The sequence below is a fragment of the Buteo buteo genome, chromosome 6 (assembly GCF_964188355.1).
Source record: "Buteo buteo chromosome 6, bButBut1.hap1.1, whole genome shotgun sequence".
NCBI classification, from domain to species: Eukaryota; Metazoa; Chordata; class Aves; order Accipitriformes; family Accipitridae; genus Buteo; species Buteo buteo.
In genome coordinates, this window is record NC_134176.1 from 39072693 (window position 1) to 39097047 (window position 24355).

The following is a 24355-nucleotide window of genomic DNA, read 5'->3' on the forward strand; positions in this document are numbered from 1 at the left end:
CGAAACCCTCCTCTGAGGAGGATCTCCCGCATCTCTCCTCACTGCGCGCCAGGTCCGCGGCTGTCGGGCAGGCTGCATGGGAACACCTGAGTCCGTGGCCAGAGGCAGGACCTTCAGCTGCTAGCAGGCGGCTTTGTTGTCTCTGCAAGCTACTTGCGGATCACCTATTGATTTGATGAGCATGGCAATCACTTGCCAGTCAGGTCTTCAGAGTAAATCAAGTGCCATGTCCATGTCCAAGAGTGGACAGATTGCTCTGGCAGCCTGGGGTCTGGATGCAGCGTGAGCATGGGAGCGGGCACTCCACCGAAGTGAAGGTGCTGGCGCTTACCCCAGCACTGAAGGGCTGTGGGACTCGTGCTGTTTCAGAGGGCACCTTGCCAGCAGCAGAAGTGCCACCAGAGGCACCTTCAAGCCCTAGGTAGGCCACTCGTGGCGACGGGACAAGCTGACCAGTGATGGAGACCTGCAGCCTGCCGACAGCGTGTCCACCCAGACATGAATAATGGAGGCCCTGCTGTCACCACGCAGCTCCTCTGCAGTGAATATGGTGAGCTGGGGCGCAGAGAGAAGAAAAACGGTCGCCCAAGAAGGCACGTCAAGGACGTCCTATGGAGGCAGCTGATTGAGTACCACCGCCAGGCTAAGTCTTTCAATGTCAGCTGCAAGCAAACCGCAGGAGAACAGGCATAGGCAGCACGTCCAAATGGGTACCTCGCAGAAATGTTAATAAAGGAAGCTTGCAGATAAGGAAAAAAGGAGGTAATTCCTTCACGCCTCACTAAAAAGCAGTCGCATTTGTGAATGTGCAACAGGAAAGCAAAGCACAGAAACCTAACAAACTTCAAAGGTGCATCTGAAACCATTTAACCTGCCGTTGTATTTTCACTGAGCCTCTATCCTAACATAGGAGACAAACATAGATTAAGAGTCACATGTCAATATTGTGCTGGATCTTGCTCAATGCACTCGTGCAAGTGACCCATAGGTGCCAAATACCAGGCTGCTGACTGTCCTCTGAAGTTAAGGCAGTGCCGTTTGTGGCAGGAAGGACAAGGTTAGGAGCCCAGTTGACACGTCTCTTGCCCCAACCTATATTCTCCATACAGCTAAGGGGGAGAGCTAAGCAGCCCCAAAGAGCAATACGAAGCACCTACATGAATCTGCCACTTCTCCCCACCTACCATTTAGGACAGCTGAGCACCTGTAGCAGGAATCAGTGCCAATCTCTGCAGAACACCAGACCCCAACCTCAACCTGCTCCAGGGTCTATCTGATCCGATGGGATGCTGACGACTGAGTTGAGCCCCGTGTGTACAGACCCAACAGCTGAGAGAGAACAAACTCTCGCAACATCCCAGTGGCAGAGCACAATCCCGATGCTCCTGCCTTTCAGGGAGGCACTTCAGCCAGCAGCAGGGTGCACCAGCCTCCCTTCGGAGGCCGCTGCCTCTGCAGCAAGCGTGGGGCATGCTCCCACGCGGTCCATGGTAGCCACAGGCCCCCACCTCCTGAGGGACCGGGTGTAGGGCTGGGGTCTTGGAGGGCTCCTTCGGGAAGCAGGGACAGGGCATCACTGAGGCGTGTCACACATCACCCGGGTGCGGTAGCCTGCAAAGAAGACTACCAAGGGCTGCGATTAAATAAAACACAGGGGCTGGGGGGGAGAGACAGGTTTTTAATTTGGAAGGTCAAGTCTCTCAAGGTGAATGCTGCCAAGCTGCAGCTTAATTATTAACTAGCCTGATTTCTGTTTGTATCAGCATCAGTACCTACTTTTCAGTGCGGATTGCACCCTGGACTCCCTGCTGTCAACCCCAATTAAGCCTGATAAGGTCTGGCTATGCCCAGCAAGAATAGGAGTTTGCCAGGACCTCCTGGGCTGCCTCCACCTCCTCCCTGCGAAGGGGAAGGTGGCGAGAGAGGGATCCTCTAAACCCTGCCTGCGGTGGCACACAGGTGTGTGCCACCATCGAGTGCTAGCAACCTACCATCGGGGCTACAGGAGCGTGCACGGGCAGCTAAGGCTAGGCAAGCCGGGGCTGCTGCGCCCCGTGCTGCACGTAGGCACTCTGCTCCTCGTGCCAGGGAGCCCACGGGTTAGAAAGGAGATGCTACAAGCAGGGGAGACAACAGGCCTGGTAAGATCAAAGGCCAGGTGGGAGGAAGGAGAATGAAGTCCGCTTTTGCCCAGGCTGTAGCAATGGCCACAGCTGATAGCCGCGAGGTGCTGGACTCAGTGCCTGCCTGCAGGAAGCAGGGAGAGGTTTTTGGTTAAACCACTCTGTGCTCTCACTTATTCTGCCTCATTCAGGGTCAGTTCAGGCCCTTAAAGGTAGGACAGACGATGGGGGCCAGCAGCTCCTAGTTATGGCCCTGCGTACGTCCCTGCCACGCTCACTCCTCAGCTCTCTTACCCGCACGAGAACAACCTGCAGGGCCATCCTGGGACTTGATCTGCAGCTATTTGCAAAGCACTTTCAGACCTACATGTGATTGATAGGCAGTTTCTTGGGCTCAAAACACAGCAAGCAGATCCCCTCCTCCTCTTACTTCTTCCAAGGGAAAGGGGAGCACTGAGCAGCGTTCCCACATCATGCATTGCTCTTGGAGGGTACTACATGGGTGCTTGTCCACTCAGCCTCCTTCAGACAAAGGGGAACTGGACATTGCCTGTGGTCTCCTGGACACATCATAAATCAAAATTAGATAAAGCCCATTTCCACAGGGTAATCTGGCCACCGCACCTTTTGAGCTGAAACAGGCAACGGGAAGTCCCTGTAACACCATCAAAGAGGTAGATACCCATCACCTAGGCAATCCTGCAAGACAGCCACGGACCGGTTTGTATTCCCTGTTACTTGCTGAATAAATTGGATTAAAACCAGCAATGTATTCATGAAAGATTGCTATGAAGGCCATTTCACACCCCTTGAGCTATCTCATCTCCATCCATTTCTAGAGCGGGCATGTATCTGCATGAAGGTCACCCCTTCTGGGGACTGCGCTGCTAGGAAGAAATTAAAAGGACAATTAAAATGGGATTTTTTTGTTGCAGCTCAATAAAATATAATCCTGGCTAACCAAAGTAAACAGTGAGCATGAATGAGGTCCTCTCTCCAGAGTGCTGTCAAGCTGTCAGTCACAACTGAAGAAGACTGCTGGCTAAAAGACACTCTGGCTTTTGAGGTTAGCATATGGATATGCCCTTTACTGAAACACATGCACATGCACAAGCACCGGCAGCCTGGGCTGCTTTCTAAAAAGGGAGGAATCGGCTTACTTAGCCCTGAAAGCTATTTCTGAGGCATGATACATCCCATATACATGCTCCAGCGTCCTTAACGCTAACTGGGAAATGCTGCACATTCATGAGAGGGAGGCTAAGGCACAGGGCTGGGAACTGCACATTATTCCACTGCTGGCTCTGCCTTGAGATTGCTGTTGACACGACCGTCCCCGACAGGCCAGTCAACTGGCACCTCTGCTCCCCAGTCTTTCCCACTGCAAAGTGGACCCGGGAGTTTTAAAGCATAAACAAACATATTTAGAAATATTTTCTTTGATCTGGGTATGTGGAGTAGAGAAGTATCTATCATTTAGATAGTTCCTCATCCCTTTAAAGAACTGGACCTCCTGCACCCAAGAACTTCCAAGAAAAGGCTCTGCTCGGGCTTTCTGCAGTGACTTTTGCAAAGCCTGGAAAGACCACCAGAGCAGCTCATCTACTGCTGGCGACAGCAGGGACTACTGGAGTAGCTATGCACTTTGGTATCAAATACTTCCCTGTATAAAGAGTATACGGAAAGATCATTGCCAGTGCCAAAACAAAAGGTTATGTATCAGAGAAGTTAGTTAAAAAAAACCCCCAACAACCAGGCTTGACTCTCAAGTCACTCCACAGCCACCCCACACTACTGTGGTCCTCTGCAGCCCCAACAGCTGGCACTGGACGCTTGGCCAAGCAAGGCTTTCAAAAGCTTTGCACAGCCTTGCAAGTCTGGCTTGGGGAGCCCGTTTGGAGGAAACAAATGCTGAGCTGAACCTGTGCCAAAGGCTCTCCCCTGCCCAATCACTTAGCCTGGTGTAAAACTCACAGCCCTGTTTTCCCAGGGAGGGGCAGAACCAGGATCTCCCATTTACCACCAGGTAAGGGCTGCTGGGACAAAAGAGGCATTTTTCACTTGGGCACCCCAGGGCTTCTGCAAAGAGACGGGGCTGCTGCATTGCTGCATCGCTGCATCACTGCCGCTGCTGGCCCCGTGGGGGCTGCTGAAGATGCGGGAGGGCGAACACCCCAGGGCTGCGGAGGAGAGCCAGGGTGCCCAGCGGTCCCAGGGAGGCAGCCCCCGGGGAAAGGGGCACTGCCTGGGAAAAGCTGTGCGAGCTGCTCCGAGGGAGAGAGGGGACGAGGAGCGGGACCGACAGATTCCACTGAAACGTTCAATAATGCAGGGGTTTTTTTTACAAAGATTCCTGGGCGTCCGTGTAATCTAAATCTAACATGACACGGACTAAATGAGGATGTCACTTCTCTCCCCACTGATTAGCCGTGATTGCCGCTGAGTGACACTCCAGCACGTGCCTCTGCGGCGAGCAGGGTTCTGCTCGCTGGCCGGCCACTAGCTTGAAGCACGTGTGGGGGCCGAGAACTGCGAGCTCAAACCGCCGGCCAAGCACATGCCGTATCCACAGAGGGCACCCCGGGGCAGCCTGGCAAGGGGGACACCCCGGGGACCCCCCCCCTCCCAGACAGAAAGGAGGCTTTTCTTTATTAACTGGAAAGCAACTTTCCATAGCTGGTGACCAAGTTCTCCAATAACGTCTGCCAAAAGCAATCAGGCTGGATCAGAACAGAGGGAGGAAAGTTATGTTATTTTAATAGAAATTATTTGGTTCCCGGGGTTCTGATCAAATTAGGCAGCTACTGAATTAAAGCAATGAAATTACTGAGAACGAGGCTGTGCTCAGCTTATTTCCAGTCCTCCTGGACCTGAAGAAGTAACAAAGGAAAACGTCCAAACCGCCCCGAGGAGTTTTCTGTAAACACCCTAAGCTGATATTTGGGGAGCTGGGGACTTCTGCCTGCCACTAGCAATTTCCTAATTAGCCCAATATCCGATGGGCTCAGGCCATCCCCTGCGCAGCAGATTTGGCATCCTCCGAAAAGGAGCGGAGACTGAAGCTTGCACGGCAGATGCTGCTCCTTTGATGTGCCGCACAGCTCAGGCACGATGAACGCTTTGGTTTCCAGCTCTGCTTGCAAACCTGTCAGACTCCAGCTCCTCTCTGCACCCTGCGTGGCCACCCCTATCTTTTGACAAATGTCTCTTTAGTGCAAATTCAACTGTAATCATATCTGGAATTGAAGGAATAAGAAAAATACAGGAGGCGTACCTTGTACAGCAGTGGGATCAAGAGAGAGCAGGGTAACGGGGATTTGGGGCAAGGAAGGGGGGGCTTAGTATTAATACATGTAAAATCCTGCCACAGGGAGAGGAGGTGAAGAGTGAAGAGCCAGAGCTGAGGGCAGGAGGGAAATGGTGCTGGTGCTTATTGTGCTCTTGTAGTGCTGCCCTGGCACTGGGTACAACCATGGGACCCCCCAGGACAGAAGGTGGAGAGCACCTGGGTGCATGCACGGAGGGGTGATGTACGACCCAAGCCCCAGAGCTCCCCAAAGAGAGGGTCGAGTCATGGTCCTGGACCAGCCAGAGCTGCATGTTCTGCTTTGCAACCCTGGCTAGGTCATTTCCCAAGAAGAATCTGGAATATGGGTGTCCTGGTTTCAGCCACGACAATGGGGAAGGCTCTTAGACATCAATCAATCCCCATCATGTTCTTAATGCATTGCTCTTAACTAGTTCCTGCTAGACGTGAACACCATGAGCTGGGGTTGTCTACAACACAGCAAACACAAACACAGGGGCACTGACCAAAGGGGACGAAAACAGAGCCAGAGCAGGCAGAAGAAAGGAGAAAAAGCACTTACCTTGGGTGAGCAGCAGGGCTGTGGGGAGAGAAGAATATGAGAAAGACAGGGAGAGAGAAGAAAAGAGGGCAACGGTTAATATCCACGGGGGAAAAGCTGTTTTGCAGATGACGGCTGTCAGTGAACAATGGACGTGGTGCAAGGCGGCATGCCAATCACCGGGGCCGCATGCCGGGCACAGGCTGGGGAGCAGACACCGCGGCAGCAAGATGGAGAGGAGGCTGGCGAGCACCGGCGAGCACCGGGGTGCCGGCTCCCCAGAGTCACCCCCCTGGCAAGCGAAGGCAGAGGGATGGGATGCAGGTGGGGAGTAGCGAGGAGGGGAAAGGAAAAGGGGGGGGGGGGGGGGTTACGATTGCCATTGGGGCTTGACGCGACCCAAACTGACCTGAAGGCACGGGAGATGGCCCCGCTTCAGCCAGAAGTGTGTGGTTGTGGTGGGGCTTGGCACAACTGGGGAGCCCCGGTAAATCCGTGGGTGGCTGAGAAGAGAGGGTGGCCAGGGGTGATGGGCAGCTCACTGAGAAGAGCATCATTAGAGGGAGGTGTTGATAAAAAGGGTGCTGGCCTCTGGCGTGAAATAGGGCAGTGGTAACGCGGCCACGCATCATCCCCTGGGGACGCCCTGGCTCGCCTGCACCTATCCTGTGCCCCACAGGTACCGCTCCCAGAGGGTCAGGGTGCCAAGAAGAGCCCAGGCAGAGGTAAAGCACCACCGCTTTGAGACCTCCTGGCTCTCTTTGCTCCCAACTGCTGGTCTGCCCAACAGTGCTCTACAGGCATGTGCCGTGCAGCGCCATCACAGCAGGATGCAATTGCCTCCTGGGAAAAAGGACTGCGTGGTCCTGCGAGATTAGAGGTGGGAGGAAAGGAGGAGAAGGTGGTGAAGGTCCTTGCAAGGGACAACCTTATCCTGACTTTCCATACGGGCACAGCCCAGCCCTTTTGCTGCCTTGGGCAGTGACTCCTGGCCCTCCCCTGCCTTGATTTCCCCACTCCCCAGAGCTGTCACAAGGAAACATCTGGCTGGATCCCTCTTAGGTGTTACCTGTAGAAAGTCACAGCTTGCATCCGAGTTTCAAACTAACTACAGGAGAGTCCGTATGGCAAAAAATACCGAACCGTCTTCATGAGGGGCCAAGCACCAGCTCTGTGCCTTAGCTTTGACTTCTACCTGTCCTTCAAACAGCAAACCAGTTCCCAAAGACTTGGTTGCATGTGATGACACTTATTATCATGCACTTTTAGTCTCAGAAGCTTAAAACTCTGTACAAAGACTGAATCCGTATTAACAGCCCCATTTGACAGATGGTGAAGCTAGCAAAGAGAGGCTAAAGGGAACATTTTGCAAACTCAGAAGTGGGCTGGAGTCCAAAAGTGCTAATTTGCCCAGACTTGCCAGTCCAGGCCTCTGAAAAGCAGGCACTTCTATACAGATGCACCTAATTGTATCTGTGCTGTTTGAAAGTGATTTCCTAAGCGATTCGTCAAAGGTCGTACAGTGCATCAGTGGCAGAGCTGGGGAAAGTAATCCTGAGTCCCGGCTCCCGGGCACTTCCCTGCTCCGTCGGGCAGCATCCACGGGCACAGCTTTCCTGACAGCCTGCGGGCAGGCATCGGCCCAGTCGAGATCTTCACCCACTTATCCAAGTCTCCAGCTGGAAATACCGCGGGCGCTCCAGGAGATAGTCCTTTGTCCGTGTGGGCTGGTAAAGCGCAGTGAAAAGGGAAGGGGCAATGAAGAGGCCCCTCGTGTTTCAGGGTCAATTCCTTTTGAGAGTCAAAAACCTTTGGGGGAACCATCTGTGAGTACGTTCTGCAGCACGTATAGTGCCACAGAGCAATGAGAAGCAATTCTGGGATGTTTGCTCTGCCTGCACCACCTCCTGTCCTCCACGCAGCTCTGCCTGGAAGTCTCCAACAGGCTTGTCACTGCCCCTTGTCGCGTGAATCTCGAGTCGCCGGCCTGCTGCAGCTCCACGCTACCCTGTGGCCTCCTTACTATTCCACGGTCTCCTGGTTCTCCAGACAGTGTGGGGAAATTTAATTTGCCTTTTGCAATTACAAGCATTAGCACAACGGGTCGATTCGGTGTTCAAATTTAATATAATGAAATATTACTGGGCCCCTAAGCTACTGTGGTTATTAAAAAAAGTCATTGGTTCCTCATGTTTTTTAAAACTGTTATTCTAGTGCTCTGGGATTTGAGTTTATTTTTTTCCCCATTTGCTTTTGAGCCTGCAAAAGAACTATTTTTCTCCCTTTCACTTATGATATGATACATGAATATTTGAAGAAGCCTATAAAGCTATGAATGAAACATCAAGAATACAGCATGCAGAAAGCCAAGGGATTATTTTATCTTTGTATTTCTGAGTGAATGCTGTGCATGCAAGCAAGAAAATGATTTCACGGACTAAAGCTTCCTTCCTGCACACGCATCTGCTAATGTGCCCTTAGTCCTGACCTGTAATGTTTCCTGACAGTCCATCTGGGGATGCTGTACCTGCACCAGCCCCGCTGACGGCTCCCGTGCTGTTCCCATCCACAAGCCTCCCTCCGCTGCACCCCGCCTGGGCTGCATCCCCCCATCCCTCCCCAGGGCACCTCACCCCCTCCCGCGCTCCTGCTCTGCACATCACGCTCCTCGTGGAGCCAAGCCAGGCCACCTCGTTGCTGTTGGCATCTCAGGTAGTCTCAGAGGCTTGACATGTGCATTCTTACGGGGAGCTGCTAAAATTAGCTCCGCAGTCAAATCCAAAATAGCAGTCCCAAGTATCCCTTACCTAACCCTTGAATGCAGACAAACACGTGTGCCCGCAGACAAGGTAGGTGACGCTGGCTCTCCCAGGAAACCTAAAGCCTTCAGCTCTGGATCCCAGTTCCTCCCTTACTGGGACTTCTCTGCCCTGCAGGCCTTAGGCAAAGTCAAAATTGCGGGCGTGAACTCTGCTTCCCCTGCCACCCCTGAAACCGGACAATTTAGACCTGAATTTAGCTGCTAAAAAAACCCTTTTTACTAATAAACTATTTCATCTGCATGTTTTCAGTGTACTTTGGGGTCAAATCCTGCTGTGACATGCGTGTTGGTGTGGTTTACAGATCAGGAGTTGAATTCCCTCCTGCCTTAACTCTGCTGAAGCCAAAGAAGGTTAAACCAAGAGGAACCAGGCTTGGGATGGGAGCAGACCAGCAATCGGACAATCCTGTAGTTTACAGCAACCCAATGTGCTAAGTGTGTCCCCCAGCCTTTTTCTGAACAGTGAAATACCTTTTCCTGCTGTTTACCTCACAGAGAGATTTGACCATGCTGCATGCTTTATTCTGGACTCATTCTCCATTAACATAAATCTGTTCTAATCAATATCCCTAAAGACTCCAGCAACCGCTGCGTAGATAAGAGGATCCTTGTTAAAGGCCTGGGATTTACAGAGTGAGCTGAAATGAGGGAGGGAAGGCTGGATTTTGAGGAGACCCTCAGTCCCACAGCGGGGCAGTCACAGGCAGCCAAAGGCAAGGAGAACACATTGCCTGCACCCCGTGTGCACCCGAAGATGCTCAGTGACCATGCAAACCGCGGGAGCAGTTCCCCAAAGACGTAAGGATCCCCCATCTTCCAGATGTAACTGTCCACAGGCTCTGCCTCCAGATTTGCTCACTGAGGTGAGCAAACTGTTGCCCTAATGGACTGTGAAGAGCTATAAACATGGGGTTTTTATAGGTTAAACAAGGCAGAGATTTTGCAGCCTTAACCTGAATGCTGTTATTATTGAAGTCAGTAGCAAAGCTCTTGCAGACTTCAAGAGACTCCTCTCCATCAGGAGAATCAGCAGCATTCAGCTTAATCACAGAACTGCAAGCAAATTATTAAACCTTCAGGGAAGGAGGTAACAGCAATCTAACATTTCTTTGCTATTCCCATCAGCAGCTGATGGAAGAAGGGAGTTTCTTAGCATCTGCCCACGCTTCAGAAAACTGCAGCACACGTGCTCACGTTACTGATGCAGCTTATCTTATACAGGCACAGACCTTTGTACCAAGTCACATAATTTCATCAATATTTTGATATAGATAACTTGCTGGATCAATGCAAGCTAGGAATCCTTCTTCCTTTGCAGTTTAATCCTTACTCTGCGTCTCCCAGCCACATCCTCCCTCTGGGGCATGAAGCTTTCCCGTCAGGGGTGCTGACACTTGATTAAAAGGAGATGCGTTACGAGATTTGTCCACACCAGTTGACCGGGAGGGCTGAGAAGACTTCAGACAAAATCTTCCCAAGCCAGGTCATGCCAGCAAGCTGTTTAATAGTGCTCGCCAGCCATCTGTGCTCCCATTTCCAGTGAAGTTGCATCTCGTGGGGGACGTGCCTTCTGAAGCAAAATTTTGCATGAAGGATGTTGGACCCTTTTACAAAGCATAACCCTCAAGACTCAGCCTTCACGCACCAGCCCTGAGGTTGAATCTTCCACTGTTGTGCCATGAGCTGAATTTTCATGAGCAGACTCCCAATTACCCTCATGAAACGCAGTTTTCCAAATGCTATTTTCACCATTATCTGCAATCAAGTGAAATCTTCTGAAGTAGCCTCACTTGCCATTCGGGCTCCATCAACACTAAGGTTAACTACCATTTAAGCAGAAGACTGACTTTATCCAGGGAAAGCAAAGCCAGTTTTTCTCCTGTAATCCAGGACTGTGGAAAGTGTGAAAGCTGATGTGTGAAGAAAGTATTCCTCCAAAATCCTGCTGGGCTGACAGCAGCAAAATCCTCATTCTGAGTTTTGAGCTGACATGATACCAGAGCTGCCATGAGAGCAAGAGTCAAACCAACAGACAGCATCTTGTCATAAAGGAAAAGACTCGTTTCACTGTAGGAACACTTTAAAAAGGTGCTGAAAAAAGCATGGCCAGAAGGATGGCTCAGGGTGCTGGGAGGTTTCAAAGCCCTGCAGCGCTCAGTAGACAGGGATTCAGTTTGCATGACCACACATACGGAGGAAAGGTGAGACAAGAAGGATTCAGATTAATTTCTTAGAAATGAAGACGACAAAAAAATCAGGAAACCTGGGAAATGGCCAGGAGGATAGAGAAAAGCAACATTTACTACCTTTGCCAGGCAAAGAATGGGAGTCTCTCTTTGATTTCTTTTTACTCATTCACTTCGATATAACAAGCTTGCGGCAAGCGCCATCTTTGCCAGTGCTCTTTGCATCTGATATGCCACTACTGAGTCAGTATCAGTCTTCATCACAGACCAGGCTGGCAAGACACCCATCTCAGATCTGTTCTCATCTCTTTGAATTATTGGAGCACATCAACAAAAAGAGCTGCTAAAGTAAAACTACTTGATGTGATTTGTTTGGATGATCAGAAAGGCTTTGAAAAACTCCAGCTGCAGAAAGTAATTGGTGAAAAAGAATAAATGAGCTGCAAGACAAAGTTTGGTATTACAGATGTAGCATTTATATAACAGGAGTAAGTGGTCAGCTCTCCTTATGGCAAGGGTTAACAACTGAGCGCCCCAAGGCTCAAAGCAGCATGGCACTGATATAATTGGGGGTGAACAGTGAGGAGCAGCATCTGCAGATAATGCAAAATGTTTCAGCCAAAAGGCTGTATCAGTGGCTGTTATGCATTGTGCAAGCCCTGAGCAACCTGAAGACAGGAATTTGTGTTCGGCCCACCACAGGTACCTCTCTGAGCAGAGATGTTTTCTCCTCCGGTAAGGTGTTAGCAGGTGCAAACAGCAAGAGCAATAGGATGGCTTTCCTGCGGAGCTCTGGCCCTCGCAGAGACCCTCCTGGAGATACACCTCTCTGCCCCACAGCTCTGATCAGGGCCAAGGAGATGTCCCCTTGACTGGAGGCGACTGCTTTGTATCAGCACGAGTATGGGACAGCACAGCTAGTAATGCAAACCAGCTGTACGGTAGCAAACCCTGCTCCTGCCTGCTATCCTCCTCCGCTGCGCATCTATCAGAAACCACTGCCACGGCAGCCAGCAGCGGTGCGGGCACTCTCAGGGACAGCACACTGGGTCTGAGCAGCACGGGGCTCCGGACTAAGCTCTGCATCCCAAAATAAACCGCCCAAACCCTGCCCCAGGCTGGTTTGAGAAGCACACATCTACTCGTCCCTGCCGTCAGCTCTGCTTTCCCTTCAGGGCACCACATTTCATCACGGATTTCATCACTGCTACCTAGCTGGTATCCTTAAGGTAAGCTAGCAGCTACCCTCTGCACGGAGAGGTCCTGGGGCGACTGCCTCATTCGAAGGCACGAAGCTACGGTAGTGCAGGCACGACTGCGATGGGCTGGCTGTCTCTGCGCGGACCGGATCGCAGATTACTTCCAAACACAACTGCCAGTCAGCTGAGGTGCCCAACGCTGCCCTGCTCCCAAGGGGGCCAGAAGAGATGTTCTGAAGACACTACAAAGAGCTGTCTGAGAACACCCGATACTCCTACAGCTCCCTAGGCACAGGCTCAGTGTGACACAGCTAAGTGGGGAGTAACAACAAAACGAGGATACGCCATCAAGAAAACCACGTCTTTTGTGGTGCTGGAAACAAACGCCTGGGTAGCCAAAACCCAGAGAGACTCTTGATCAAAAGCAACCCAACCTGAACCTCCCAGGAGAGGCAGGAGCTGTGCTTTGCCCTCGCCGTGTGAGTCGCGTGGGGGCCCGTTCAGCACCGCAACAAAACCAAGTAAAGTCCCGGCTAGGCGGCCGTGGTTTGGGATTCCCCCCCCCCATCTGCAGGTGCGGGGCAATGTCAGCGTCTGCGCAGTGCTGCGGGGGCCCGTTTGCACCGAGGTGGCTGCGCTGACCTCGTATTGGTCGTGCGCGGGCTTTGCAACGAATAAACCACCCGCACTTTGCCCCCGCAGCGGCGCGATGGTGGCAGGAACACGTGTGCCGGGGAGTCGGCGTGAGCGTCCCTTCCGATGAGCGAGCCAGCCCCGGCGCGCTCCCGGGCTGCCTCCTCTCCGGCAGGAGCCGGCTGCTCACGCGTGCGCCCCGTGAAGCTGCTGGCGACAGCATCTGTTGTTGATCACTCCTGGCGCTCTGCACGGGAAAGCCTCGCGTAGCTCCTTATTCTTCATCCCCGGCACAAGGTACGCTCGATGCCATGGCATGCAGCGCTACGGAGCTGGGGATCTTTCCAGATGCCCTGGAATTAGTGTAGCGACTGTGCCACCTTGTGCCAGCAACATTTACAAATGCATTTTAATCTCCTGCCTCTTAGATTTTTAAAACCAGGGTGCTCTCTGACTTTTCTCTAATGAGGCCAACCAGTTCCTCCTTGGCGTGGTCCTTTCCTTCCTCCGGGGATCTCCGGGTCCGTCTGAGGGTGTGCCCTCACCTCCGGCGAGGAAAGCGGCTGGCCTGCAGGCTCTCTGCTGCAGATCATTTAGTCCAGCTCCGATCTCCTCTCCGACTGTTGCAAATCAGACAGTCCCGCTGACTCCAGCTGATGCTGGTGTAAATGAGACACACACAATACAGCAAACTGGCATCGTAGTCCGAATAATAACGAAGATGTTTTACAACTGAACCGCCTTAGGGGCTATTTGGATTTTTTTCAAATATCTGTTTTTATTCAGCCAGATGCAACATAGCCTATACAGGAAAAAGAAATGCAGGACTTCACAAAAACCAGCCCAATCCCGACTGTATCCTGAAGCTCACTGGTTTAGAAAAGGATGCTGGGCTCACAGAGAGCAAACAACTGAGCAGAAACTTCAGTGTGATGCTCCAAGCTGCCAAGCACATAAGCAGGAGAGAGCCAGAGGCAGGCGATTTTCCTCCCGTACCTGCTGAGATGGAGGTGGGAGCCCCACGGACGGGAAGGGGCACATGCAGAGAGGGGACCCTGGGGTGATTCTAGGGCTTAAGACTTTGATCTAGGGCTGAACGCTTTGCTGATACAGATTCAAAGGGCTTAATCTCCTTAAACTCCCAAGAAGAAATCTGAGCGTAATAGGGGTATAGTGAGCAGGTACCTACACAGAAGCTGTGGTACGCTATACAGTTCTTTCATCTGATGGAGAAAAGTAGGAAAATAACTAGTGTCTACAAGCTGAGGCCAGACAACTTCTACCTAGAAGCTGTGCTCACATCTTTACCCCGGAGAGCAATTAACTGCTGGGACAGACCCCCATGGGATATGGCAGGTTGGTCACTGCTTCCACTCAGGGGCAGTTGGACTTTGGTGAAACCCAAGGGCCTGTGCTCGACACCGTGACACCTAATGCCCCTCGTTGCCTACAGGTTGCAGGAGGTGGCCTAACGGCATTAAACTATGAATCCTCTTTGGGTTTACATTTTACAAATCCACGGATGCTATATGACATTGTCATGCTAATGCAAGCCGTGTCTATCACGAACGGCCCGCAGAGCCGTGCGTGGGAGCTTGGCCTGGGCAGAGGGCAGCCGCTGGGCTGGCGAGATAAGAGACAGGAGAAGTTTCAGCAAGGGAAAGGTGTGCGATGCACAGGCAACTGCCAGGTGTTCCCATCCCCTGCAGCAGCACACGGGAGCAGAAACAAGCCCACGGGCACACACGTCTGTCTCCACTCCGTATCAGACACGTAGGAGGTGGATTTGAATTCCTTTTTGTAAAGCGCTTCTGTTTAAATCTTGGCCCTCCCGGGCCGTCCCAAAGCTGCTGAAGCCAATGGCAAGACTCGCTCAGTGAGAAAGAGGTCAAACGCATCTAAAACATCGACAAAGATACAGGTGGGCAAGGCACGATAAGTCAGGGCTTATTCCCACTATACTCCTGCTCTGCTGGGAGATCCTGGGTCTCATTGCTGATGAAGTAGGACCTCAGCAGAGCTCCACACTCTCTGCATGACAGGCTGTGATTGCTTGTGACACAGTAAGGGGGTTTTCAGATGAAAGACATGGAGAACCATTTTTTTAAAAAAAAGCAAAATGAGACACCTCGCACCTTCCCTCCATGGGCTTTTCACTGCACCCCATAGGGATCCAAGAGCACCAAGGCAATGCCACTAGCAGGCAACAACAGAGGGAAGGACGGGGGGGCATACAGGAGGAGCCGAAGGGGCAGCCATGCATTACGCCCTTCTCTTGCCTTTCACATTCCCCAAGGTCCTGGCAAAGGAGCAGGAGGGGGGAGAACAGCAAAGGTGTGCTCAGAAAGAAAAACAGATCAAGACAAGGAAACCCAATCAAAATAACACAGCCTCGGAGGCTCAAGCATTGCATAAAAGGAGGATCAGAAGTAAGCTGGGCTCTAAAAGGCAGAGATGACACCGAAACAGGGTGAGAGCGAGAATACAGGAGGGCAGAGAGTAAAAGTCAATCCATCTACAGGAGGAGGAGAAAAGGAGGGAGGGGAAGGAGGAGAAAGAGGGTTATATTTTCTGGATTTGGGGTTTGGAGACTCGATTCTGATTTTTTTCTTTTTTTCATTTTTTTTTCATAAAGGATCTCACACCTGATATTCCTCGTTCCATCCATTTCGGTTCACCAAGGGCAATGAAGAAATTCTCCTGCCTTTCGTACTCCTCCTCATCTACTATCTTAACCCTTACGGTCTTCCTGTAGGGACAACAAGAGAGACAACCATGTACGGTGGGTCGGCTGGCCGGAGGCGAGGCGGCGGCGGCGGCAGCGGTGCGGGCTCCTGGCACGCAGCCCCTTCCCCGCCGGGGACACGGGGCATCCGTCGCAGCTGCTCCTTGGGGAGCGGGAGGGTGTTAGGGGGAGAGGGGGCTGGCGAGGGGGTGAGGAGGGAAGGGAAGGGGGAGGAGGACCTTGCTGATGGTTAGTGGAAGGCGACTTCTGCAGCGCATTTGTTTTCAGTGTCACATGGTAATGGAAAGGGTATCGGCTGCCTGGAAATCACCAGGGACCACCCTGGGGTACCCGCTGTGTTTTAGCTGGAAGAACAATTGCTTCTGCCACCCTCGCAATCAATAATGAATCTGCAGGGGCTCTGGGCTGCGAGCCTGAGGAGAAGAGAGATGGGTACTCACAGACACGTTCCCCAGTGGGGTGAGGTGGGTCTCTGCCAGCAGGCTACAGCTCTGTCAGCTGCAAAGGAGGCCGCCAGTTCTAATTTCCATTTTTAAAATGGCACATCTTACTGCTTTTTCTCCTCAATAGCGTCTGCCTGTTCCCCATGACCCGTTCCCCGAGCAAGGATGCAGCTTTCCCCAGGAGAGGACAGCTTTGCTGGGACCTTGAGGGGGACACAACGGGACTAAAATGCCTCCGAGGTTCAAATCGAAATACCCCGGGTGCTGGAGCAGGGCTGGTCCCTTCTCCCTGCTGCCAGCTCACCTGGCTCCCTCCAGCATCCCTGCAACACACACAGCTGCTGGGAGCCCTCAGGCAAACCGAAGCAGGGAGTAAGTTCTAGGAGCTGCTCCTCTGCCAGACCTCGATTCCTGTCTTTTCCTAACACAGGTCTGACCGGGACACCCCACAGGACAAGGGCTGGGCGATGATCCCCTGAGATGCCGGATGTGTTTCTACCCAGCACCTTCCCGCTGACGCTACAAAATTTGCTTGGACCCCTCAGTGCGGATGGCAGAAGGTCCCTCTCAAGCTGCTGCAGAAATACGGACGAGCGGGACCGCTCTCCGTCCTTCTGTCTCTGCCCCCCTCGCCACTTTGCCTCCCCCCGGCCCCAGCATCGCCCCCCACGCCACCCCACGGGTACCATGTGACACGGTATGTGCGCACAGCAGTGTTTAGGGCAGAGCGGTTGGAGACAGAGAGACGTCAGAGGAAGAGGAGGAGAAGAGGAGGAAGGAGATGGAAGAGAAGAGGAAAGAAGAACGTTAACGTTAGTCCACAGGGCCAGTACTACACCTTTCTGTAAACTCATATCCACCATGCGGGGGCTCATCAGCTCAATGAAGAAATTCTTGTTTTTTTCATACTCCTCATCATCAATTACCTTGATGTGAACTGTTTTGCTGCAGATGGAAAAATAATAAGGGTCATAAAGGGGAGAAAGGAACAGAGAAGCAAAAGTGGAGGAAGGAAGTTGTTGAATGGGTACATTAGAGAGTCAAAGTTTTCTCACCCACTGAACAAGCTCAACGTGGCCCTTGAGGAAGGCCAAAGCCCCGCTCCTGCAAGTAACACCGGTCAATCTTCTGTTTAACCCAAAGGCGTGACGGCAGGCCACGCTGTGCACGGTGAAGTTAGACAAAAATAGCTCTGATCCCCCAGCGAACCCGCGAGGGGCTCAGGAGCCGCCGGTACAGCAGCTCGCGGCTCAGCGTGCGGGCAATGAGGACTGACGGCCAGCAGAGAAGCAGGCTTCCCTCGCCCTGCTACCCACCACACGCACACACACGTGCAAAAGCAGATGCACAAGCACGCACACGCACGCACGCACACACACACGCCGCAGGCACCGTGCTGCTGCCTTGCTGCTGGCAATACCCACCGGCCAGGCAGACACCCGCTGGCTGCACGGGCCCTGGGGAAACCCTGCAACCTGCGGCTCTGGTAGAATTCACGTCCAAGGGAACCCTAGGTGATGTGGGTTCATCAGCCTGCTCTGAGGGGTGCAGCATCGTCTGCATGCGAACTGATGAGCACATATAATTACATGCTTGTATAAACGCAACCGCTCTAAACGGGCATGTGCTTGCCATCTTGAGGGCTCCTGGACTTCCAGTTGGCCCCAACCCCAAGCTGGAACTGCATTTTTTAAACAAAAAGTCAGTTCCACATAAAAAGCATTTCCCTTACCCCAAAACAACTGTCCCCGAGAGCCACCAGGCCAGCTGCCCCTCCTGCCGGTGAACGACACCCTGCTTCCCACAAGGCTCTGTCCCCGCACGTGGCCCTGCGGCTACGACCTCCCCTTGCTCCCTGCCCATCCTCAACGTCCAGATCAGCCCCTGGTGCATTTTGTCCACAACCAGCCTTGGCTGGGGATGGAAAGGAGGAGAAAAGTAGGACCGGCAATCATAGAGTCTGGAAAAATAGCCCCAAGCTTCAAATCCGTATGTGCCTCAGCCGGTAGCCCTTGGCATTAATTATACTCAGTATCTTTGATCCCACAGTGCTTCAGAGAATGAGCAGTCTAGCCATGCATCCTGGGGGTGCTGGGATCGCCGTGCTGGGGATGCTGGCACTGCCGGCAGCTCCCTGAAAATCACCATTTCACAACAGAGACTAGGAGAGTTGACTAATTGTCATTGCTGCAGCTTTCATTCTTACTGATATCATTAATGACCACAAAAATTATCCAGTTATCCTACAATTTGACCCTCAAGTCATAACTGCTCCTGCACTCCGACTGCAGAAATCCTGTTCCCTGTGCTGGCTCTTGTTTTGGTCTTGGTCCCAAATCCTGTCTTTCAAATGATGGCATACGGAGTAGGAGGAAGAGTTTGGACAACCTCTGCTATATCCATCGGTTCAGGAATATGCAAGAAGAATCACCTCTAATTCTTCTCTCTGAGCTAAATCAGCTTTATTTTTGCCAGTGCTTGCTCTACCCATATCCTGCGCTAATGCCGGCAAGCCTCCTTTCCCTTCTCTAGACCCTTTCAATCTCCACTAATCCAGCCTGAAGGATGTAGGATTTTAAATGATACGTCTCTGGTGTAAATGTTGGTGCTCTGCTAAGACTTCATCATGATGATTTTGCTGCATTTTCATTGGAGAGGTTGACTGAATTCGGCTTTTGAACTAGATGTTGTCTGGACCCCTGATACTTTGCAAAGCTTGTTCAATTTGCTGAGTTAAAGCTACAGCTGGTTCATAGTGCTGATCTTTTCCTTGCTCATATACTACAAAACAGAAGGTGGGATTTTCAAAAGCAGCCAGTGCTTCCTGAACGTGGGTTGCTTTCTAAAACCCTATTCAAAATTACCATTGCTTATGTTTTTTCCATTCTAGGAACTCCAAATTACTTAGTATTGCTTGCCTGTAAAAATTTGGAAAAAACCCCACAGACCCTGTTTCCTGGGGGCCAGCTTAGGTATCACAACAAAGCTATTCTAAGGCTTTATACAATGAATATTATGCATGCACACCATTTCATTTTGCTTTCATACAGCAACTTTCTTCCCTTCCCTTTTCCGTCTTTCTTTCTGTCTCTTTTTCTTTCTTTCTTTTTTCTTTCTTTCCCTCCCTCCCTCCCCTTCTCTTTCTTCCTTTCTTGTGACTCTCCCATCTCCATGAGTGGTGTATGCGCGTACCAGAGCAGAAGAGAAATGCTCATTTAATGAGGACGCGTGCCCGGCAGATGATCTCCCTGAGCGTGTGCTGTGTGTATGGAAAGCCTCATTTCAGGCAAGCCCCTCATCTGCACGATGAATACTCAAAGCTGTGGACTGAGGGAATAATGACTCACTGCGTGCACATTTTGTTAAGTACAGAGAACTCTATACAGCCTAAGTAGTCCCACAGCGGTGAGATTTCCTTAGAGTTGTCTTTTTTTAATGTTTAAAAAAAAAAATCAAGAAAGAGAAAGAAAACGCGGTGGTGATCCATAGAGGGCTGCACGGTAAAATGCTGGGTTTGCAAAAGCACGTCCCCTTGGTTCAGGAAACCGAGAGCAAACCCTCTGGACTCCTAGACCAGCTCAGCTCTGCTGCAAGCTGGACCGTTACCACACACACGCGCCTCAGGTGCCTTTTCAAAAACGGGTGTCTGAACTCGGTGACCAATCTAGTAAATTCCTGGTTTCCTCCTTCGCGACGAGCCATAGGGAGAAAAGGACCTTTTACCCAGCTCTGAAACAACAGGAGAGGGGCAGAACTTCCACAGACCAAAGCCGCGGGTGCCCTGCAAGGATGCCGGCAGGACCTCGCACCCCTCGCCCAATCTGACCGAACCCCAAAAGAGGAGGAGGTGCCCGACCTCCCCAGCTCTGCTGAGAGGCGGCGAGCGCTCAGCAGGTCCGCCGCTCCGTCAAAGCTTTGGGGACCCCGCGCGGGACCCCAGAGGTGTGGGGCTGGCTGGCAGGGGGACCCCGGCAGCACCCACGGTTGGGTGGTACGGGATGGAGGGTCCCGGCCAAACCGCAGCCACTGCCCGCTCTTGCTCCAGAGCCGGCGCATCGCCGGACCTCCCCGTGCAAGGAGAAAAGGAGCACGGCAGAAGCGCGCGGGAGCCGCGCGGGGCTCGCGGACCCAGCGCCGCGTAACGGGGAGCGGTTCACCTTTCGCTGGGGTTTTGCGGCAGGGGGAAGAGCAGCATCCCCCCGCTCCCGGGTCGCTCTGCAGCCTGCAAGGATGAGGGCGCGGGGCTGGGCTTGCTGGAAGCATCCTTCTCCCGGCCGGCTGGCTGCTCCGGTGACTCCCACGATGGAAGGGTCAGTGTGGATGGAGGGGGTTGCAGTGGCCCGTCTGGCCACCCCTTCCAGCCTGCTGCAGCAGGTAGGGGCTGCCCGGCAGCTTGCCTAGCCACTGCGAGCGTCTCGCTCCTCTCCAAGGCTACGAAAGCAACCGTAACTCCAGCTGCGTCCTGAGCCGTCATAAATAGTCTGGAGGCCAAAACACAGATTGCTCCCACACGATCTCATCTCTCACCTGCAGCCACACTGGGAGCCACCTCCTCGGAAGGCACGGAGAGCGGAGGAGATGGATGGGGAGAAGGGCTGGAGCGTAACACCGCCCCGGGAAGGCATCATGTTAATGCGAGAGATGTGACAGGAGGACACCGAGAGGCAGAGAGCGTGCGGGAGCAGGAGGCTTGGGAACATTTTGCCGCGAGAACATCCTGACAGCTTCTTGAAATTAAGGGAGGTAGCGGCAGGCACAAGAGGGGCTGTCAGCACAGCAGCCCCGACGGGCACGCTCACCACGATGGGAAGCAAGGGCTCTGAAGCCCACCTTGCTCAGCCGAGCGGCTTTCATTCCCCAGCCTCTGGTTGCTCTGCATGGGGAAAGGAAGATGCCTTCTAGCCTTCCCTTTTCTCTCTGACAGCTTGATCGCGGCCAAGCCATACCTCAGACGGCTCGAAAGCGGAGAACAACAGAGGCCATCCAAAAGCCTCTCCTGGCAGCAAGGAGCCGCTCCGCAAACCACAAAGCCCCACTGCCGGCACCAAGCCACGGCATAGTCCAATCTCAACCCCTGCATGGGTACCTTGGTGGGAAGAGCTCTTTAATTCAGGCCTCGGTGGTGTTTCCAGCAGACCGAGCAATGCTTTCGGTTTGGGCCGTGACACAGCAGGGCAAGCCGAGAGCCGGCGTTCCTGGGGAACACCTGGCCATACAGAAGTCAGGGTAGCTGCTTGCTTGCTCCTTTTTCCCTGGGGTCATTGCAAGCTGCCACCAACAGCCCTCAGACAGTGGCGGTCCAGGCTCTCCTTTCAACGTGCACTTAGAAACAATCACTGGTTTTAAAAGTTAGGGATGGGAAATCTCCTCTGGGGAGCAGCATTAAGTATGAGATTTCCCTGAGTAAGCAATAGAAGATGAAATGAATAGACATCGATCTTCTCCTAAAGGACTTTGTGCACATGATGTTGCTAAATTCCCCGTCTGGGAAGTAAAGAGGATAATCTATAAAATCATTTTATTTGACAACATGTCCACTTGCAACACATAAGGCAACAACTGGATGGTTATTTGATTAATGTGCTAGAAAATATTGAGTATCTCTCTGTGTGGAGACTCTCATTTGCAGGAATTATTGCTGAGGAGGTTAAGAGGATGTGTCTGTGTGACTTTGGAATGTGAAATAAGGCTCAGCTCTAAAAACAGCGTAAGTCAGGAGATGTCACATAGTGTATACCATTGAAACAGGCAGGGCTGTTGCAAGGGCAGGACTTACAGTCCCTGGTGGGATGCTGTTAGCCAGGATGGAAAGCAGCCAGGACAGCAAGGTAAACATCCCTGGGACAGTGAGAAGTACCAGGAGATCTTTAGTAACTCATTAATGTGAATCATTAATGCACATACCTTGGGTCAAGCCACAGTGTGCTTGACACATCTTGATATACCCACATCCTCATCTGATTTGCTGTGGGTGCAGGTCCCTGCAGCGTGAAGTTCAAAGCCCGTGGTGCCAGCCTGACTCTTCCCCAGAGCCCTGCACTGGGCTGGGCTTCAAGATGAAACTACAGATAGGACCTATTCGCTCTGCCGCAAGATCTCGTTGAGAAGTCCTGCTGCAGAAATGCTGAGTAGGTAAGATGTCAACATTTGAGGCAAACCAGAGGGGATTAAATAAGACTAAGCATAGTGGGGAGCTGTCTTTGCCTGACTTACTGGGAGGCAGATATTTAACAGAGCAACATGACAGCGCTGGCAGGCAAGGTGAAGAAGCCAGCAAGAGAAGCACTGATATGATGCACACGGGCACATGGAGTTGTGCATCGAGTAACCCAGAGTGGGACAACATGACCCATTTTGAAGCAAAGGATTATGCTGTCACATAGCACAGACAAAGACAGGAGGTGTTCGAGGGGGAGAATCATTAGATCCCAAAGCAGGTTCACTAAACTCACCAAGGAGATGCTGAGTGATCTTACTTTCAACAGGAAATCCTGGTAATTTAGGAACCTATCCAGAGTATGACCATGACAGACAGGTTGCACACTGGGCTTAAGCTCACGCCCATGAAAGAAGATTTTTTGGCTCCCTTGGCAGGGAACAGGTTTTGAAGCATCCAGCTGCAGCCGCTGGTGATGGTCACAATTTGCTCTAGCAGCCAGGTCAGAATTGAAGGTGCCTCTAAGGTCAGAGCAGACGTTGGTACCAATTACCTAAACAGATGTCAACGGGATAGGCAAACTGTCAGGATAGAGTTTCAAGCAGATCATTGATGTGCAAGTTGCTGATGTATGAGTTACAGAAGAACTGGTGCTAGTACAGAAGCTGGAGACAAGCCATTGCGGGCCAGTTTCCAGGAACTGGCTGTGTCATTCATGAAGACCTTGGAAAAGCAGCTGTGCAAGAGCCATCCCACTTTGTGTAGCAAGCACATGGGGAACAGCCTGAACAGCTTCACTACCAGACCAGCTGGCTGTAACATATCACAGACAGAAGCCCCCCCTAAGAATCTGGATTTTTTCTCTTCTGTCTTCAAGTTGGCCTATGGGATAACCAGATGATAACTAGTTATCATGATTAAAACAGGGTTCTCCGCAGTGCTAATCACTATAGAACCTATATATTTCTCCAGGCAAGCCTGAAGCCATCCAAGCAAGTCACTTGATACTTCTGTGCTTCAGCTTCTATATCCATGCAGTGGCTGTGATTCTTATTTCTCACAGGGATTTGATAGGGGACAGTCCCTGCTTGCTTTGAACTCCTAATGTGGAAGATGTTACAGTGATGCAGCCATAAGGAGGGTGAGGGAAGAGAGCAGAGAGAGCTTGAAGTGGTGGTGGAAACATCACTTATTTGTGTGAGTATCAACTTATCCTGCTTCATCTGATTTGGTTCCCATTTGAAGGAAGCTGTGCATTTCTCTAAGGCACCTCGTCTTCCTTGCTAGAGTTCCTTTATGCCATTAGGGAACCAAAAGACCTCAGAAAATAGGGCTGGAAGCGACTGTCACCGCTCAGCTATCACCCTGCCTCTGGGCAGAGCCAGTCCCCCCAAGCCGTCCCGTACAGATAGGTGTTTGCCCAACTGGGTTTTGAAAGCTTCACGGCAGACATGGTTTTCTGGACAATCTTTCCCCCTATTTCAACTCTTTACCCCTAGAAAGTCCTTTGTACTGTCCACCCAGACTGAGAAGGTGTAACTTGTTTGGGAGGGGAGGGGGAAGAAGCCTTTAGCCTTTAGGTGACCCTGAGTCCTTCTGCAAGCCCCCAGCCCTGCCACGCGTGCAGCACACGGGGGGACCGCTGCTCCATTCCTGCCAGGGCCAGAAACCTCCATCTCTGCTCCGGCAGGTCACAGGAAGGGGGAAAAAGGTGTGCCGAGGAAGACACCACGCAAGAAGTGGCTGTACCCCAAGGCGGAGATGAGGACCCCAGTCCGAAGCCCTGTGTGCCCCTCCATGCCCCTCTCCCCAGGACCGCGTGGGACTCTGCTCAGGAGCGCCGGGAGCTCAGGGGCTCTGCCTGGCTGGTCCTTGGCGGTGCAGTTCGTTCACGTCGCACCAGGTCTTTGTAAGGGATAAAGGAGGAAATATTGACACAGAAAGGCGCTTTCCCTTTGTGCATTCCCCATGTAATCTTGGCTAATTAGTAAATTGGCTCATGTTTCAATTAGAACTATTGAAAATTATTTAGTAGCTGACACATCATAATTAAAGGGACATAGCCAAGACTAAAGCCATATTTTTTAAAGTCTTGTATCAGAAAACTTCAAAGTGTTATCAGAAAAAGATTTATAGTGATAGCTGGTAAAAAAAGTAAGCCCAAATTAAAAAAAGAAAAAATAAAAAAATTTGCCTAAC

At 51.9% G+C, this 24355-nt stretch overlaps 1 protein-coding gene across 6 annotated transcripts in view; it reads right to left on the reverse strand.

Annotated features, from left to right (window-relative positions):
* The window catches only part of SLC8A3 (solute carrier family 8 member A3), a 115385-nt gene that overhangs the window by 5940 nt on the left and 85090 nt on the right, over positions 1-24355 (reverse strand). For 2 of the 6 annotated variants that reach the window (XM_075030524.1, XM_075030528.1), the window contains exons 3-4: positions 16838-16944; positions 5993-6010 (exon numbers count right to left, since the gene is read on the reverse strand). In XM_075030524.1, the coding sequence (XP_074886625.1) occupies positions 5993-6010; positions 16838-16944 (125 nt within the window). Of the gene's footprint in view, positions 1-5992; positions 6011-15455; positions 15643-16837; positions 16945-24355 lie in introns of those variants that run through there. The other 4 variants (XM_075030525.1, XM_075030529.1, XM_075030526.1 and 1 more) reach the window with 4 other exon arrangements.